Here is a 19,621-nt window from a genome sequence, read left to right on the forward strand (position 1 = left end):
TTCCAGTTTAAGGCCATTTCCCCTTGTTCTGTCACTACATGCTCTTATAAAAAGTCCCTCCCCAGCTTTCCTGTAGACCCCCTTCAGGTACTGGAAGGCTGCTATAAGGTTTCCCAAGAGCCTTCTCTAGTCTGATGAGCCCCATCTCTCTCAGCCTGTTCCCATAGGGGAGGTGGTCCAGCCCTTTGATCATCTTTGGGGCTCTCCTCTGGACCTGCTCCAACAGCTCCATGTGCTTTTTGTGTTGGGGACCCTGGAACTGGATGCAGTTCTCCAGGAGGGGTCTCACAGAGTAGAGCAGAGTAGAGGGGCAGAATCACCTCCCTCGACCTGCTGGTCACGCTTCTCTTGATGCTACCCAGGATATGGTTGGCCTTCTGGGCTGCAACTGCACATGGCTTGTGTTGAATCTCACATCAATCAGAGAGATTCCAAATCCTTCTCCTAAGGGCTGCTCTCAAGCCATTCTCCACCCAACCTGTATCTGTGATTGAGATTGCCTCAATATACATCATAATATACATAATATACATCATCTGCTTGATGCATGGTAGTAGATGCACAAGGAGCGTTGGTTTAAAAAAATTTAATTACTTTTTAGATCATGATTATAAAATCTTGAGAATGAGCTTTTAAAGTCATTTTTTGTATTGCTTATATACTGGAAAAAACTCAGGACGGCTTTAAAACTAGTAGGGGTGTAAGGTCAGTTACACTGAAAATAGATCATTTGGAGATACTGACTACAGCTTGTGGAGCAAAACCAATTGGATATCTAATTAATGTAGACTGTCTTCTGATTTGTAACCTTCTGCAAATTTCATTATGTAATTAAATACAGTTATCTTGCCCATGGGATAGCTGTTAACATCGTTCAGTACAGAAAGCTCTCTTATTTATCAGTTTGAAAATGTGGAGTCTAATGACAAATATATTTTACCACAGGCAACAAAATTCGCATAGAGCAGTTTGACAAAGATGCAACATTCATATTTTGTTTCTTAGGCAACAAGTTAATTTGAAGATCCACAGAAATAAACTCAGATGTAGGAAGTATTTATGGTAAAAGGTCTGGAATACTGGCATCAACCACAATTTTCCTCTCCTGACAAGTGCTTTTTCATTCTTCTTGTTTCTTCATCCTTTTACAAAATGCTTGATTAGGAGATTTGGTACAGAATATTTCGGAAGCAAGGAAAGAAAGAAGGCAGCGGATCTGAAAGAAGCTATTCATGCATGTGGTGGAAAAGTCATGCCTCTCTTTGATTTAGCGGAGCAAATGGCAGTAATTTCTTAATTTGTCAGTTCACATTGGTGCGTACAGGATAGTAGACTACTAGATACCTTAACTAATTTAGTATTTAGTTAAATACTAAATTGTATTTGTTGTATGTTATTTGTTGTCCTGAAAATCTCTTCATACACTTACCTGTTAGTAGAATACACACAGCTCACTATAATTCACCTGCCCGGGTTCAGTATTCATGGTTTTTTGCTTCACTTTTGCTGCAGATTTTCACTATGAAAAAGAAAGTTTCCTTGTTTGTCAGCTTCCAACTCAGCAACCTTCTGGCTAAGTTTTATAGACAAGGTTTTTCCAGGATCAGACATCCATGAAAATAAAAACACTGTCAGAAAAGTCTAATTAATACACAGGTAATTATACTTAAACCTAAAGAATATAGAAAACAAAACAAAACATTTGTATGTTTAGTTTCTCTCTTCTCACTACCATGTGCCAAGGCCAACTTTTGGCATTTCAGAGCTTATTTCAGATGACTGAATTTTTTAATGATCAGTACAGATAACCAGTAGTTGTTTATAGCTTAATAAACACCCATTCAGCTACTAAAGGTCAAGGTCTTTTTTGGTTCAGACACATAGCGAACTTTCTAATATTTTGTTCTTAAGGACAGATTAGTCAGTTGCTCTTTTAAAATTAGTTTTCATGACACACAGTACAACATATCTGAGAAGTAGCAGTTATTTGTAGTTGCCATGGGTGAAAGAAAATAGGCTATTCTTAGTGCACTTCCTTCTACCCATGGCCTTTCCATGCTAATACTCTCTGCTTATTGAGCTGTCTTCACTGATTTAACAGAGATGAAGGCAGTTCAGTATGACATAAAACAGAACACCACTACTGAACATTTATGTTCATTGTTGGTGGGCCATGTTGAGGTTTGAAAGGGGAGATTCAGTTCCTCATGATACAAACTCCAGATCAAGCTCAGCCAACAGATGTTTCGGGTGTCTTCTGTGAAGTCTGCAGATCACTCCTGTATCTGCCAGTCCAGTCCATCCCCAGCCTCCTTAAGCACTGCCATGCCCCTTCCCCTACTTTTCAGTGTCTGGCAGCAGACACAGCTGGAGACAGTGCTGTCTATGTACTTCCCAGATGCTGCTGGCTCTGGCAGCCATCGGCAGGAGAGGATTGACAGTATTGCAACTTTAACTTGTCTGCTTTAATTTGACATGTCTGAAGCAACATACAATGGGATCCAGAACCACTGTCCAAGAAATTACTTGAAAGAAGTTTCATCTTTCTTTCCTTCTGTTATTCATTTGCATTTTTTATTCTCTCTTAATATGCTGACACTCAATTCTTTCTGGTTGCACTATCTGATACTGCTCTATCATATCGTTGGTGATCATTTGAATAGGTCTCCAAATCCCACTTCTTAGATTCACCTGCTTTCCAATCACAGCCTGTTTCCACATAGACCCCTAAGTTTAGGAGACTTCATATAATGTTGAATCATGCCCTTAATCCTTTAAAGTCTTTCTGTGGCACTTCAAAATCAATGCTTCTCTTTAATAACCTCTTTATTATACAAACCATGTCATCTTACTTTTGGCTTCTTTTCAAGGTCATGTAGGGACATACTGAAGAACATATATACTGACAGAATGCAGCTCCTAAAAACTCCTTTTCTATTAAGCGGATTTTAAAAAAGCTTTCTCTATTTGCATTTCTGCAAAGTTATTACATCTCAAACTCATCTAAATAGTTTTATTACCAAGTCAGCTTTTTCCATAAAGATAAAGGTGTCTAAAATGACAAATTTAAGCTGAATTTCTATAAAAATAGTAATACGTTAACTCATATCATGTTGATAAATAAATGATTAAATACATTTCTATTTAACCAAACACTGAACTTGCATGTTTGCAGAAAACCTACCAGTCAGGTGTAAAACATAATAATTTTAGAATAAAATTAAACAGAGAGGAAATTTTGCTCTTAGGAATTGGGAACTGACCGATTTCACTTTTTGTCTCCAATCTTCTGAACCAGTCATCATGGTCCTGTTCTCCAGGCATGTCCTGAGAAAATGCCCAGGGTAATTCTATTTGGTTTCTGGTTTACTTTGTTTTCTGTTGGTGATATTTCACTAGAAAGGCATTAAATTGTTACAGACAAGGCCTGTGTTGTCTTGTCCCTCATACTAATTCAGAATACCAGGAAAAAATACCCTTCACAGCTGTACTTAATGTGTCTTCTTAGAAGGCCGATGAGGGTCATTCACTTTAAGACATATTTCAGCTTCATCAACTGCAACATATTATCTGTATTGTAACAAGAAATGAAAACATACATCAAAGCATACTGTACATCTCGTCTAGGTATAGAACATGTAAAAAAAATACAAAAGACACGGAGGAAAAAACCCTAACCTTAACCCTAACCCAAAGTTAACACTCCAAATTCATTAATTAAACTTGTAGAATTTCAGTTTCCAGCCCTCCATTTGTTGTAAAGACATTTGACTCTGTTCTCGTAGGTGTATGCAACTCAGAATCTGTGTTCCCTAGCCTACAATATGTTTTTGCTGGATGACACAAAGTTATTATTTTGCAAACAAACAAATAAAAACCCCTACTATCTCACCAAAAGATTATAAGATTAAAAACACCTGAAAGAGAAATAAACAGAAAGTCAGCAAAGAGGAAACCTGTGCTTGGATTTGCTTCAGTAATATCCTTTATTCTTGCCTGGATTGACAGCAGTAGGTTAGGTGGCTTGCTAATAGATGGTATTTTGATTAAATCAATAGTATTTGCTTTTGTTAGGTGTGCTTCTCAAAGATCACATTGAACTTATTACAGGAAGGCACAGGATGTCATAAACAGACACAGTAGGTAAAGTTAGTGTTTTCTGCTGCTTGAAACAAATCACCTACTTGCTCTGTGAATATGATGTACTCTGCTGTAAGCTGCAATGCCCAGAAACATTATCCAAATAGAATCTCATTTCTCTACCAACATTTCTAGTAGCCTGTTCCGTGTAATTTAGGTACTCAGGTTCTACACAGCACTTAACTACATTGGCTAATACAGGAAAATAGCATCCTAATTGACTACGGCATTTGATTTTTATTGGATTTATTTTTTACTACATATACCATGTGGTTATGTTCTTATTAGAAGACACCTGTGTCTTTCAAAAGCAATAAAAGAAAGGTTATAGGGAAAAATGTGATATTCTAATATGGAAGATTTCATGCATCGTGATTTCCTTTCTAGAAAGGAAACAGAATCACCACATTTTTCTAGAAAACAAGGGTGTTCTAAGAATGAATTTAATGCCTTTAATTTAATAAATAATTTTAATGTCACAGAACTCTCAGTTCTAAGCTTTTGCTGCTTTTTTGCAAAATGAAAGTTCCTCATTGGGATCATCAAAGTGAGATGTAAAGATACACTCTTGCGTAGTATTCCTGGTGTTACATAAATGATTTGCAAAATGCATATGCTTGTTTTCAAGTTTTTCATTAATTTACTCAGAAATAATTGTTTAATTTCTAATGTAAAAATGCATTCTATACATTCTATAATCTATACAATAACATGAGTAAGGTTCTGTGACTGTCTTCAAGGCAGTTGAGAAAATCAGGGAGGGACTGACTATTCAAAAACAAAAATCAGTGGACAATTTGCAAAGAAAATGGTTTGCTTACACATTATAAAATTGGGGCATAAAATCAGACAGTGGATACGACCTGTGTGGCTGAGGTAGCCACTCCAGGTGTTCTTATATATAGGTATTCTTATGACTCTCACTTCAGAAATAACATTGGGGTTCCTTGTTTAAACTCTTAGACAAGCTACTGAAAAGAAACAAGCACATTTTGAGGAAATGAGGGAGATTCCTTACTGGAAAGACTGAGAGAACACATTTCAGTATTAAAGTGAAAGCCACTCTGGAAAATTTTATATGCGCAGTAAGATACTCAATTACTATCTAACATGAGGACTGATGTGTATTCAGACATCTGAGGAATGAAACAGTTAAGTTCGAATGCAGATATTCAATTAGATATTTCCCTGAAAATATCTTGGGGTAATACATTTATGCAAAATCCATTATTGCATTTTTCCCTGAAAACTTGTCCCAGACAAACTATTCCTGCTCCTTCTCTCATGACTTACAGATTCTTTCCTTGCTTATGTGGCAAGTTACATCTTTCCCAAGAGACAGAAAAATGCAGTTTCCTAGAAAAGTAGCATCGTTCCAATGTAGCGCAATTGGCTGAGAAATGTAAAATATCAGTAATATCTATTAAATATCTGTGTTTTCTTACATTGCTGTTTCTACTGTTTACTTTGAAAAGAAAATTATATTTGAAAGCTTATTTTTCACTTTATCTTAATTGTTATAGTTCAATCATTATAGCATTAAGGACTCTGAAATACAGTTTTTTCTGTTCCTTGCAGTGTGTACTTGCTGTCTTAAAAGCAAATACATTATTTATAGCAGTGGTAATCATAACAGACACTTTGCTGAGGGTTAGGCTGTTAATTATATTCCCCAAATGGTCTAGTTTTAATATGTTGAAATGCTGAGATCAGATCAAGTGAAATTTTCCTTCCTGTTGCTCTAGTTGATATTAAATGCAGCTTGAAGAAAAATCCCAACAGAGAAGTATAGTGGAATTCAAATAGTGCTCAAGTGGGAAAAAAAGTTGGTGGAGGAGGTGGAAGGCAGAATTTTACCTCTTATCACTGACAGCAATTAACTGTTTTAATCAATTTCATATTAACTCTAGCACCATGACTGCAGAAGATTAATACCAGTCTTATTGGTAATTTGTATTATTAATAATATGAAGTTTGAAAGACACTCTTTAAAACAGATAGAAATTAAGTTTCTTATTTTGCTTCCTGTCTGGGGAAGGTTATTTTTGTTTTCCAGTAACCTTCAGTCATTCTTCTGTATCAAAGAGTACAAAGTTTAACAAAATCAAAATTGTCATACTAGTCTAGATTCTATTTGTTCTAATGCCTCCTTATAATGTCTTTACTAATACCTATAAAGAAGGCTTCTGTGAGGCTGGTTAGAGGACACCAGTTTCTGGAAAGTGTAACGTTTTTTTATCATTATTATAAATGAACGTTTGGAAAAATATTAACTTCACTCAGACTCCCATTAAGACAGCACATGTATTAGCATAGCTCCAACACATGGGTGAACTTGAGAAGGAACAGATGATTTGTAATTGGAAGCATTCCTCATTGTCTTTGGAAGCTTCTGTCAGAAGCTGTTGTAAATATATATGAAATGCTTCCCAAACAGAACAAAGGGACATGGTTTATTGTTTCAGCTGAGAGAGGAGCCTGTATTCACCGAATGCCATTTGTCAGAATGGAACAAGTTCCTACATGATTTCAGGTTTAGCTTTGATGAAAGGAGTCAATGTGCTTAGCCTGGCCATGGCTGCCAACTCAGATCTCTGTGAGCGAATGTGTGAGAGGGATTGATGGGCAGAGAGCACAGGATGAAAGTACCATGGCAAAACAAGAATATGCGGCTGTGCCCTTGGGAAAACACAAGCACCAAGCTCAGCAGCAGCTACTGCTGGCTTGTGCACATGTGTGTGCACCATTTCTAGCAGTAGCAGGGTGAGAGGGCATCTCTTGCGGATGTGATCCCTGGCAGAGCCTACAGCTGCTCAGGCTGGAGGCCAGAGCTGGGATCCCATTCCAGCAGTTGTCAGCTCATCCTGCCAGCATGTGAATGGTTATCACACTGGCATGTTTTAAGCAAGTCTTGCAGAATACTAGAAGGAGGAGTGGGAGAGATTCTCAGTGGCAATGGGCAAAGTAGGAAGAGAGAGAAGCCAAGGCAATTGCTGTGCCACCTTCTGGACTTCCCCATCCCTAAAAAGAAACCGTATTGCTCAAAGCCTGTTGAATCAAAATGCACTAACTTCAGTAGTCTTCTGATGCAGGCTCAGAAATTGGGAAGACAGTGGTAGCCAACTATTTGTGCTGTGTCAGTGTTCCAGTCTGCCACATCCCATAGAGATGCTTTTGCCCTGGAAGTGGAGCACGCCATGGGGGACTGGGTGTGCCCTTCTACAGCCCTGAGATAGCTGGTACCATTCTGCACCTCTACAAACTGATGCACACTCAGAAGCTGAACTCCTATTAATACTTGAGTCATTGTAACCTGTCAACAGTAACAAAATTCAGTGGACAAAATTACTCCTTTTGGAAATGAAAACATTTCCCTAAAATTCAGCTAACTGTTCACTTAAAGGACAGCAGTGCTTAAAATAGAGTTTGTAAAGAGAATTAAAGTGAAGACCAGTACTTGCTTTAGTTGTATTATTCTTGGCTTCCTTTAAATTTCCTGCTGATGAGAAATAATAAAATTGCTTTTGATCAGCTGAATTTGGAAGGACATTATGTTCAATTCCAGATTTATTCCATGGGGGAACTGGACGTCCAGAAGATGGACCTTTTGAGGAGAAAAAACAAAACAGCTATGAAGAAAATAGGCCAACCATAACCCGGTGTACATCAGGCCCAGCAGCGCCAGCAGGGAGAGTTTGTCCCACTCTTCTCTGATGTGGCCTCACCTGAGAGCACTGAGAGCACTTTTGGGCACTGCAATATAAAAGAACATAAAACTGCTAGAGAGTATTTAAAGGTGGAGGTTGAAAATGGTGAAGGGCCTAGTGAGAAAGACATACAAGAAGTGGTTGAGTTCTTTTTGTTTGGTCTGCACTGAGCTCTGCTCTGTGTGACAACAACAGGGCCTGAGGGAACAGCTTGGAGGTGTCAGAGGAGGGAGGGGTGGGTGGGGGATAGAGTGAGGATTGTGGGCATGGAATGGGCTGCCCAGGGCAGTGGGTACAGCCCCAAGCTGCTGCAGTTCAAGAAGCGTTTGGACAATGCTTTCAGACATTGGGTTTGGATTCTGAGTGGTGCTGTGTGATGCCAGGAGATAGGCTCAATGGTCCTCGTGGGTCTTTCAACTCAGTTATTCTCTGATCCTATTACTCTAATATTTGTTCTATCAGTAAAGAAATGCATCATTTATGATACTCTGGGTACAAGTTGAGCTGGAACTCTGGTCCAAAGCCTTCATGAAAATAAATAGTTATTTAATCCAGACTGTAAGCTGTATCAAGAAATACATTCAACTTTGTTGCTGTATCCTATATTTTGGCAAGAGCTACATGCACAGAATGCACACTGAAGCAGTACAGATGCTTGTAAAATCCTATTACTTTCTCAACTCTTCTGGGTTATGTATGCTTTCAAAGTTGTACCAGCGTCCTCTGATTTTTTATCTGCCTGATAAGGATTATCTTTTTGATGCTGTGTTAACTTACTGAATTATGAAAGTGTGATCTTTTGAATAACCATTAATTTTCTTAGCTATTCTTCAAATTACCATATCGTTCTTTAATTATCCCAGACTATCATACTTATAGGGAATTCTAAGTTGTCTTTGAATTTGTAGATCTTCACTGTATGAACTTTCTAGAAATAAAATGAAAATGTATTTGAGGTGTGTTATTCTTCAGTTGAGATAAAATTATTGTGTTATTCTTCGTGCCTATAACATCGCAGATTGCAGATTGCATTAGTTTTCACTAATTATAATACTTGAATTTCCAGCTGAGAATTAATCTTCAAAGAATTTGTTAGTACTGAGTGATTAGCCTTCCTATGTGCTGGAAACAGTATGTATTTAAACACACATAAGCCCAGTGAGATCATGCTCGAGGTCCCTTGTACCAGGGTCCTGGGGCAAATGAGTGTGGAGATATCATAGCAGATTTACTGGAATTTCTGAACAGAGCAGTGTGGAGCCTGTTCACCACAGTGGTTGGAATCTGTGTGAAACGCATGGAAAGTGAATGTATAAGCAAATGTAACTCAGCTAACTGAGTTCGTTGTGTTTTGGAGAACTTTAAGTCTTTTAAGTTACAACTAATTGGAAATTAGCACTAGCTACAGAAAGTTTTAATCTGAGAATTGCTTCGGTTAAATTGGGTCTCAATAACGTTTTGAGACAGCGGTTTCAGGATGTATCCATCATTGTGTCGGGACTAGCATTTGTAGCATCAGTTTGTGATGGCAGGTACACCAGGCAATGAAGCTCACACCTTCAAAGGGTTTTATATGCCTGACTCCTGCTTAATATCTCCCAGTATCACTTTTGAGGGGATCTGAAGCTTGTTTTCTGTTGAAGATATGATGGATTTGTTGGAAAGTCTTTAAACCTATAAGAAAATTAGGAGCTGCTTCAAAAATGGCACTAAAAAAAAGTTATGCAGTGAAAAAATTTTAGTCCTATGTTTAAAACATAAATGCAGCTTGGTTTCCAAGTGAACATCTCTCTGAAAATAAAAGGAGCAAAGGAAGCACATACCAAATAACTGAATAAAGTCAGAACTGAAGACATGATTGGGAGCAAATATATTTGAAATGGTTTTTATCATCTTTATCTATTGCAGCAAATTTTATTGCTGGGATGCTGACCTTTCTTCTAACTTAAACATTCCACTGTAAAAGATTTTGTTTTTCAACTTAAAATACATATTTCTACAGCCCTAAACAATGGAGTGGACAGGTACTGTTTTCTTTGAGAAAAGAGACTATCACATTAGGAGCCTCCTTCCATGTTTTTTCTTCCAGGGAGAACAAGGACCTATAGGTCCCTATGGTCCTCCAGGAGTCCCTGGCATTGGAGAGCCAGGACCCAAGGTAAGTCTTAATTATACACACATCCTCTAAAGGGCTAACAGTGTACAAACATTTTTGGGTGAAAGTTCTCACTTCCTGTTTTAACTTCTTTTAATCTGAATATAAAACTTGCATAATATTCACAGGTTTGCATGTTTATATAGGATTGAGGTCTTTTGATCAACCCTAAATTTTAATTATGATTATACTGATATATATCAGACATACTGTCATTTAAATGAGGATTGAATGTGTGAGGTCATAGTCAAGCACTAATGAGTAAACATATTTCAAGGCATAGAAATACATCTCAATCATTGAAATATACAATCAAGTGACAGATTTGTCTTACTATGTCTTCACTAGTGAACCCATATTCTTTTGCCCTTTGCTGTTGGCATGAGGGCTAAAATACCATCTTGGATTCCAAGTGTTAACTGAAATGTATTTTCAAATGCCTCTAATTTATCTTTTATATTTGTTTTACTTCAAGAGATTCTCTGTGTTTGATTTCAGACCTTTCTGATGACATGATTAAGTCATCTATATAAAAAATGTTTTTCTTTTCAGAAGCATCAAATTGAACTAAAACTGAACTTTCTAATTATTTTTCACAAGGGTTCTCAAGGTCTAGAAGGTAAAATTGGACCTCCAGGACCTCCTGGAATTGGTGAGCCAGGAATAACAGTAAGTCATTAATATATGTATTGGAAGTGAAACTAAGTTAGCCTTAGTGAGCTTTAGTAAGGCTTTGTGATCAACAGCAGCTGCTGTACTGATTCCATAAACCCTCTGCATAACCTAGAGCAACAGGAGTATTTTTGGCTGTGCCAACCCTGTACTGAAACAGTAATTTTCTGTGGTTAACCAGAGCAGGAGAATTAAGTTATATCCAAATTTGTTCTGGTGAAATAAAAAATTATTTGGTCCCTGTGAGCAAGATTACAGTATTCAGTTTGCAGACAGACATGGAATTGTATGTTATTAGGTATACTCCTACTTTTCTGAGATAAGGATATATTTTTTAAAAAAAGTCTAAAATATTATTGTAAGAAGGTGAAAATCCAGGAGCTGAAATATTCTGCATCTTTTATCTGTAATGTGATTTGTATCAAATACAAAGCTCCAAATTGATATGTTTTTACTTATACTTTTAACTCCCAAGTTAGAGCAAGTTACCTTTAGCAAGCTTTTTGTAGCTTTGAGAAACAGTTTCTCAATAACCTCCTTGGAAGGTATTTGGAGTTTTTAGCAGAGGATTGCACTCTTTCTTTCATTGTTAAGAAGTGTGTGCTGGAGGCTTTTTCTTCCTGCTGGTCAGAAATGTGTAGTTCTCTTATTCCATTAAAAATCACAAAAAGATTGTTAATTAAGCCGCAAATGCAAATAGCTGTTAGAAGTCATTTCAATATTAGTATCAAGTTTCTCCTAGTGATAGTAAAAAACTTTTAAATTTAACCAAGGTTGTTCTTAAAAACTCTTCAGTACATTTAAATAATAAAATAGCTGATTTTTGTAGAAGAACAGAAATTACTACCATAATAAAAAATAATTCGTATTTATGTAGACCAAAATTGACATTCTCTGAGTATGTACATTAAGCCATTCATTTTGCATGGAAAAAAAATTATGTTCAAATTAGTGACTAACATAATTTCAGGTGCACGAAATTGCAGGGAATAAATTTCACAGCAGTAAATATCATTACTGTAATTTATTCTGCAGTTACACTTGGGTTTTAAAGATACCATCTTTAAACATTATTTATGTCATCCAGAGCATTTCAGCATTAGGTTCTTCTAATCGAAATCCTCCAATTATGGTTTACTACAATTTGTTTTAGTCACTTGTACTCAGCCAGCTGTTGTGGAACTGTTGCTAGCTATCAGTGTCGTAAGAGCTGCTAGGAGCTCTATTAGCAAGTTATAGCTAAAAAATCAGTAAGAAATGAAATGCTGCTGTCATCTAATGTTTTTCTTTTCTTACAGGGACCACGAGGCCCTGATGGTCCGCCAGGTGAGAAAGGTGTACCAGGAGAGGGTATTCAAGGCCAAAAGGTAGTTTTATGGAATTTATTTCTTTTTAAACACTGTGGGACTAATTTGCTATAGTCTAAGCTATTTAAAAGCACTGATTAATCCAGTCTTGGTCTTCTGAATCACTGTGCTCTCTGAATTTCCCTCCTAGTTCAAAACTCTACCAAGATAATTGCAAAATATCCACACTGTTCCTCTCAAGAAGTCGGTGTTTATCTTATTTATGTGTTTAATAAGATATCTTATTTTTGTTACCATTAAGTAGTCTTCTGAAAAACTATCTATGTTCTTTATTGGAAAAAAGCATTCTGGAACTGTTTTCTTTCTGTCACACCATTTTGGGAAGCTAAAAAAATGGGTTGTATGAGTCTCTGTGGACAGTTACCTCATTAATGGCGCTTGTTAATATATGTAAACATTCTTTTTTTAAAAATAAATAGAAACAAGCAAAGATTTATGGTTAAATTGTGACTGGACTTCTCATCACAATCCTTCTGAGTTACTTCAAGGTTCTCTAGAGCCTTGAACTACTAAATCAAGCAGATTTTTCTTCCTTTCATGGAAATGATGTTAGCCATTGCCTTGCACTGGAAGGTTCTGAACATCTCTATTTACTCACAAAATGAACTTATTATTGCATTCTCAAAACGTGCCCTCCTATTTCCTAGAGTTTAGTTCTCTCCTTTTGAAGCTCTGTTCAAGAACACAAAGAATGCAGGTGAAACTATGGACTGTAATTGAATTGCTTTCCTGTAAAACTAGTAATTCAATTGACTGTTTTTCTTGTTTGTTTGCAAAGGAATACTTTTTTCCCTTATCCACATTGTGCTGATCAATTTGTCTTGGATGTTCTTTATAAATTCCTTTATACAGTTCCAAACTTTTGCGTATTTCTAGGGTGAAAAAGGCTCTGAAGGCAAAGCTGGTGAAATGGGACCTCCAGGTCCATCGATAAAAGGTGACAAGGTGAGGGACAGAATATTTTCCTAATCATACTGATAGTTAGCTATATATATAGTAAATTAATGATGAATTATTTACAAAACTGCACAACAGGTGTGTGAATTTCAGGAAACTGTGTGAAACTTGCAATCTCAGGAACTACTTTATACCATTCAGTGCAGCTTCCTCAACTGTGTTTATTGACATAAATAAACGAGTCTCATAATGTTAATCACAAGCACCAAGCACTGTATTCTGTGCAGTAGGGTGTGGGAAGGAAGAAATAGATTTTGTTCCATATGTATTTATTTCCAAAAGGTTGTATAAAATGTGATTTGAATATTTTAAAAATATTGAACATGCTTTCCGTCATATGGCCTAATGAACCTGAGACCAGCAAAGAAACACTCTGGCTTCTGAAATGTGTTAGCTTTTTGGTGTCCAGGCTCACAAAAATGCAGTGATGGCCAGGGTAGTGTTTGGAACAATTTAAGTAGTTAAGATTTTCTGGTGTAAGTGAAGGGAATTGTTGTTTTCAAAGGACTGGTGTCACACATCCTGGATATCTTTCTGGGTACTCCCAGTACCCATACCCTCCCAATACCTCCTCACCATAATTCCTCTATTCCCTCCTTAAATTTTGTACAAAACCTCTGTAATACTCTCTATTCTCTAGCTGCCCTCTTTATGGTCACAAGATTTTCCTCTGAGTGTTGTGTAAGAAACTCAATATCTCAATGCAGGAAAATCCTTGAAATTAATCTGTCTGCAAATATAAGCTACAGATCCTTCTAGCCTTCATTGTTTATTACAAATAAGATAGTGTTTGAAGGAATGAAGAAGTCATGCTTTCATTAGATCAATTGTGATAAGAAGACATTAAGGTATTGTGGCAGGAGTTTGGAACTTGATGATCCTTGGGGTTCCTTCCAACCCAAGCCATTGTATGATTCAAAATTCTCATTTCACTCAAAAAGAAGTAGTGCAATTCAAAATAATACAGCTTGAGGGACTAGTACTCTGTGATTAATTTAAGCATGTTAATCAGCTCACATGGTTTATTGCAATTTAGCTCTCTGGAATACTTTTTGTACAGGGTGAACAAGGCCAGGTAGGACCACGGGGCCCAGAAGGACCACCAGGAGTTGGTAATCCAGGAAGCCGGGTAAGTTTGAATCAGGGACAGACACTGAGCTGCAGACATGCTGCAGACAGCTAGAATGAGCTGAATCATGTGTTTGTCTATTTCATTCTTAATATTTAATACATACTGTGCCAGCGAATCAGGTCTTACATGCAGATACTGAGATGCTTCCCATTTGCTTTCTCCCTGAACAGTAACTCTGGTCATTACACTTGGATCAGGCTGTAAAATCCACAGAAAAATGACAGTGACAAAATGATATAATTGTAAGCTGATAGACTCATGGTTAACTTCAAATATAGAAGAATATAATGCATTTTTGTTTTATAGGGTATACAGGGTCCACAAGGAAATCCTGGTGCAAAAGGATCTAAAGGTTTTGGTTTTCCAGGTCCAAAGGTAATGATTAATACATTATTTTAAAAAATATCTATCACTAGCAAGAAGCAACAAGTGATGTATCTGTGCCAGATTTTCAAGAGCATGCTTTGTGAGATTAAAAAGTTCACTAGAGAACTCTTCATTGAAAATAACGATTCACTTTTGAGTCTTTGAGGGAAAAACACTCATGTTTCCAAAGTGGAGCATGGGACTCCGGCTTTTTGAATATGGATTTTAGCTTCTTGGTAAACCTAAATTTATAAACAACGTACCTTTCGGACATGTTTCTATCAAATGAATTTGGTGCCTTATACATATTGCATTTAAATATAAAATTTTAGTGAGCTACTTAGCTGTAAACCAGTGATAGTTTGGAGACTTTTTAGGCTTGTCTATCCTTCAGCCTTCCATGGCAAGCATGAGAGAAAACCAAAACCAAAGGCAGAAACACTAGGACAGAGAAGAGAGCCTAAATGTATTCAGTAGGCAACACTGCACCATAGAAAGAAGTAGAAAGAGAACAAAAAAATAAAGAATTGCTGCTTCCGAAGTCCAAGCCTCTAGCAATGTCTAGTGTCAGGTAAGAACTGCATGCGGGGAAAAAGGGAATTTGGCAAAATATTCAGGAAAGCAAATGGAATGAGCTGATAAATGGTAAAGTGGATGTATGCTTTGTAATCATCTTGAATTACAAAAGGATCACAGTAGTCACTCCAGCAAAAGCAGCGAGAGGTACAGTCATGTTCACCTGGACGTTACTTTGGCACGTAAGTAGCAGTCACAGAAATAATCTAGGGAAACATAGGTAGTTCTGAAACATATTAAATATGAAAACATTTTCCTTACCAATCTGAAAAACATAACTGGAAAAATAAATTCCTATTTCTTTAGGAAGAACTAGTTTTATAGCTACTAGAAAGATGAATCAACAGGGCAAAGCTTTCTCTTAAACAGTTCTTATTTTTTTTTATTTGGAATTATCTTTCTTTCAGTGAAAGAAGAGTCCTTGATATATCAACGTAAAATAGAAAATACAATGCACTTATATTAATTAGAACAAGAAGAAGGAAGTTGGAATTATTTACTTACTTATACTTTTTCCACACTGCATGGCTGAATAAAATAGATGCAGTCCTATAAGTTACTGGAGTTCTGACTGAAAAGAATGTTCCAGTCAAAAATTACTTGGCTGAAAATTTGACCATTTCTATGTGTAAAGATTTAAGCAATACAAGTAATGAATGAAGTTAGGTTGTATGCCTTGTGAAACAGAAGTGTTTTTTGTTATTAGGGTCAACAAGGTGAACGTGGACAAAAAGGAGAACCAGGGCTCCCAGCAGTTGGAGTACGAGGGCTAAAAGTAAGCCTGTTTTTAACGGCTTCTTATAGTGAATTATAATTTTTTTCCAGGTTACTGGTAAACAAAGTAGAAGATTTTGTTTCTATAAATTAACTATGATCAAAAATATGATATAGATATTCCCGTAACTTCAAATTTTTGCTCTTTAAAATCAAAATGTTTTCTAAGGCTCCCATGCTCCTAAAACCATTACTGCAGCCATAACAGAGTTTGTTCCCATCTTTTCTAAGCTAGTGAGATATCTCTGTGGTCTGTCAGAAAGTCTGCTGCTACCTCTGTTCCTCTACAATGATTAAAAAAAATACAGTCTTATTTGGTGGCAGAGCTCATATTGCTTACATGTTAGAAAAGATGGTAAGCGCTTACTGCTTTGTCTTCAGTTGCCATTATAGAAGGACCTACAAGGACCTTGCCATTTCAAATAGGAATCCCCCCACAACTGGGTGAAGAGACATGGATATTTTGGGTTTGGTGATTTTTTTTTCATGGAATAAGCCCTTGGCAGGACTAGTTCCTATACATATTTTCAACTCTTTGTAGCAAGGCCTGTCTTAGAAGCAATGCCTAGACCAGTTTATACAACAAGCAAGGTAGTCTTCAATCCCCACCTTCATTTATGGAACAAACCAGTCTGTGAGCATCATCCAACTCACACAATGCAATATATTCAAATAAACCAAAGTCTATAACATGAATTCACAACAAAAAATGATTAGACAGGCATTTTAGACTGAGCAGACCTACAGTCCCAAGTGTTTGACTTAGCAAGAAAATTGCATTTTTATTATGTTAACAGTATGTGCAGAATAGCAATCAATTTTCATCCATTCTTTTATTTGCTGAATAAATGTAAATTTAATACAAAACCAGGGTTTAAGAAGTAGGTGGAAGGCTTTGAGAGAAATTCAGAATACTCATCTCTCTGTATCTATAAAATAGTTAACTTGATGGGAATAACAACCTTTACCTGAGTAAAAATATTGTATCTAATGAATTAACATTCTAACACACTGTTAGAACCATTTTACAGAATAAAATAATTTATTGATGTTTGCAGATACTAACATTTATTCTTCTCAAAGGGAGACATAGGTCCACCAGGAGTCCCAGGAGGGAAAGGAGCTCAAGGAGACCCTGGGAATCCAGGCAAAAAGGTAAGAAAATGTGTTTTCCTGCATATAGAAGCCTTAGATGAAAGAAGACCAAACTTGGCCTTCAGTACTTTATGGGTATTTAATGACAAGCAGTTCATCCTGTGGGATGACAACACAGATTTGTCAGGGAAAAGGGAGTGTGATAGTTGAGATATTTCCAGCAAATTTTGTTAAGAGTTACTGTCACCTGAATATGCAGCTACTTTAGCACTCCTGTCTTTTGTGGGCTGCTGATTTCCATTAGTTTTCACTGTCTTCACAACAGACAGATTTGTTCAGATTTTACCAGCTGCAAAGAAGTCAGGCTAAATTGATGTAGACTGTGGTGTCTAGAAGAGTTGTGAGCTGTGGCTGAAGTCTTCCAACATGGTATCTAAACTGCCACAAAGAGCCAAAATTGAAGCTCCTTGTTTCCAAGGGAAATTCTGAGATCTTAAGAGAATCTCAGGCATGTTACAAGAAAGGTTCATAAATTCTATATTCTTTATAGGAGGGTAGCATCTTATAACGTACTGAACTGATGAACTGAACATGACTCTGGGGAGACCTCTCACTGTGACCTAATATTTGAAGGGAGTATATAAACAGAAGGGGGTATGACTGTTTACAAGGGTGGATAGTGATAGAACAAGGGGGAATGGTTTCAAACTAAGACAGGAGGTTTAGGTTAGATGTTAGGAGGAAGTTAACACAGAGGGTGATGACACTGTGATAGGTTGCCCAAGGAGGTTGTGGATGCCCCATCCCTGGAGGCATTCAAGGCCAGGCTGTATGTAGCTCCGGGCAGCCTGGTCTGGTGGTTGGCAACCCTGCACATAGCAGGGGGGTTGAAACTGGATTATCATTGTGGTCCTTTCTAACCCAGGCCATTCTATGATTCCATGATTCTATTATTCAGTGTAAGCAAATCAATATTTTTTTACTATAAATCTTACATCAGAAAGTATCCAAATAGCTGTAATTAACACCTATTAAGGATGCAACTTCATGTTTTTCAGCTGCAATGGCAGTGCAAATACCAACCTTCCACTGTGGATAAATATGTTGTATTTGTTCTTTGAGATGAGGCTCTTGGTGTATCAGGTAGATACATCAGAATTGAGAGTATGGGTTGAGTTAAAACCTGATTTTTTCTTTCACATACATTATTCTGATGATCATTTTTATATTATCACCTTTGTTGTCATAATTCATCATAACTGAATATGTTAGCACCGAGCAGCTACTTTGTGTATGTATATTCATTCTAATACATTAATTTGATTGATATTATGCAAAAAAAAATAAATAAATAAAATAAAATAAAAAAAAATTCATAGATAATTTTCCTGAACCTAGTGTAATATGAGGAACCTAAGCCATTTTATGATTATCTCAGCATGCTGATATGGAAAGAAGGAAAACTAAGGTAGATGATGTGACTATTTAGATGTCTAAACATGAAATGAAAAGACTGGAAAGATGTATGAGTAAACAAACAAATGTTTTTATCTCTCATCCAGTTAAATTTAAGCCATTTGGAACTGATTCTAAAACTGAGTGGGATTTCAGATTGAATGAAGCATCTGAATACCTTTCTAATTATAGGCATTCAGCTGTGAATGAAACTTTGCTTTGATTTAAACCAAAGCTTTACTTTCTTCAGGGTGCTCCAGGACAAAAAGGATCCCAGGGACTGGTTGGTTCTAAAGGAGAAAAAGGCCTAGCTGGACCAAAAGTAAGCTTCTTCTTTCAGGGCAACCATTCACTTTGTATTTCAAACAAAAATCTATAGGATATATTTAATGAATAAATTTTTCAAGTTTACCATGCTTTAAGAAGCTGAAACAGTTCTGTTGTTTGACCTGTTTGTCCTAAACGATTTAAGAGTCCTTAGGAGAAAAAGAACAAGAAAACATGTAATTATAAACTTCATAGTTATGCTTGAGCACTGAGAAGATAAATTGAAATTGTCAGAGGAATTCTAATAACAAACATTTCACAGATTTTGTCTTGGAAACATTAGCTTTCTATCAGAGTATTTTGGGTTGTAGTAAGTATTACTCCGAATGGTAAATAAATTGAAATAATACAAGTGTTCTGGTTATTATTTTGGCTTAGTAGGCCAGACACAAAAAATGAATCACTATTTACTAAAATCAAATATACTGTTAAACCAATTGTTATTTAAAACTTGAAAGTTGGACCACCTTCCACAAAAGCACTGAATTGATTTATGTGGGTTTTTTTTCCCAAATATTGTCAATTTTTATGTCAAGTTTTACATATTTAATATAAAGTTTTGAAAATCTTAAAAATAAATGAATAAATAAATGTTATTTGCCTTGCAAATTATAGTATTTAAATGTGAGCTGTACTATTTTATAACAGGGTGAACCAGGAGAGAGGGGGCCACCTGGTATTGCTGGATCATCTATTCAGGGACCTGCTGGACCAAAGGTGATTATATAGTATGTACCTGCTGGAGACCAGAGACTGGAGATTATCTAGTGAGCATTTCTGTCAAAGGTGAAGGAACGTAAATTAAAGACATTAAAATTTCTTTTTGTGGTAATAAAGCTGAGTGCATTTTAGAGGTCAAGAGAACCGAGAAGCACCAAAAATTAACATAGTGGTTTGG

At 36.6% G+C, this 19,621-nt stretch overlaps 1 protein-coding gene across 4 annotated transcripts in view; it reads left to right on the top strand.

The window, feature by feature from the left end:
* Nucleotides 1-19,621, top strand: part of COL28A1 (collagen type XXVIII alpha 1 chain) — a 53,639-nt gene that overhangs the window by 9,077 nt on the left and 24,941 nt on the right. For 3 of the 4 annotated variants that reach the window (XR_014943046.1, XM_015853659.3, XM_085538596.1), the window contains exons 12-21: nt 9,937-10,005; nt 10,603-10,671; nt 11,973-12,041; nt 12,918-12,986; nt 14,059-14,127; nt 14,437-14,505; nt 15,779-15,847; nt 16,930-17,001; nt 18,647-18,718; nt 19,372-19,440. Coding sequence is in view for 3 of the 4 variants with exons in the window: in XM_015853659.3 (XP_015709145.2) it covers nt 9,937-10,005; nt 10,603-10,671; nt 11,973-12,041; nt 12,918-12,986; nt 14,059-14,127; nt 14,437-14,505; nt 15,779-15,847; nt 16,930-17,001; nt 18,647-18,718; nt 19,372-19,440 (696 nt within the window). In the remaining variant the exon portion in view is untranslated. Of the gene's footprint in view, nt 1-3,293; nt 3,345-9,936; nt 10,006-10,602; nt 10,672-11,972; nt 12,042-12,917; nt 12,987-14,058; nt 14,128-14,436; nt 14,506-15,778; nt 15,848-16,929; nt 17,002-18,646; nt 18,719-19,371; nt 19,441-19,621 lie in introns of those variants that run through there. The other variant, XM_085538595.1, reaches the window with a different exon arrangement.

Source organism: Coturnix japonica, chromosome 2, assembly GCF_054131305.1.
Source record: "Coturnix japonica strain WE chromosome 2, WE-NBRP24, whole genome shotgun sequence".
Taxonomy (NCBI): domain Eukaryota; kingdom Metazoa; phylum Chordata; class Aves; order Galliformes; family Phasianidae; genus Coturnix; species Coturnix japonica.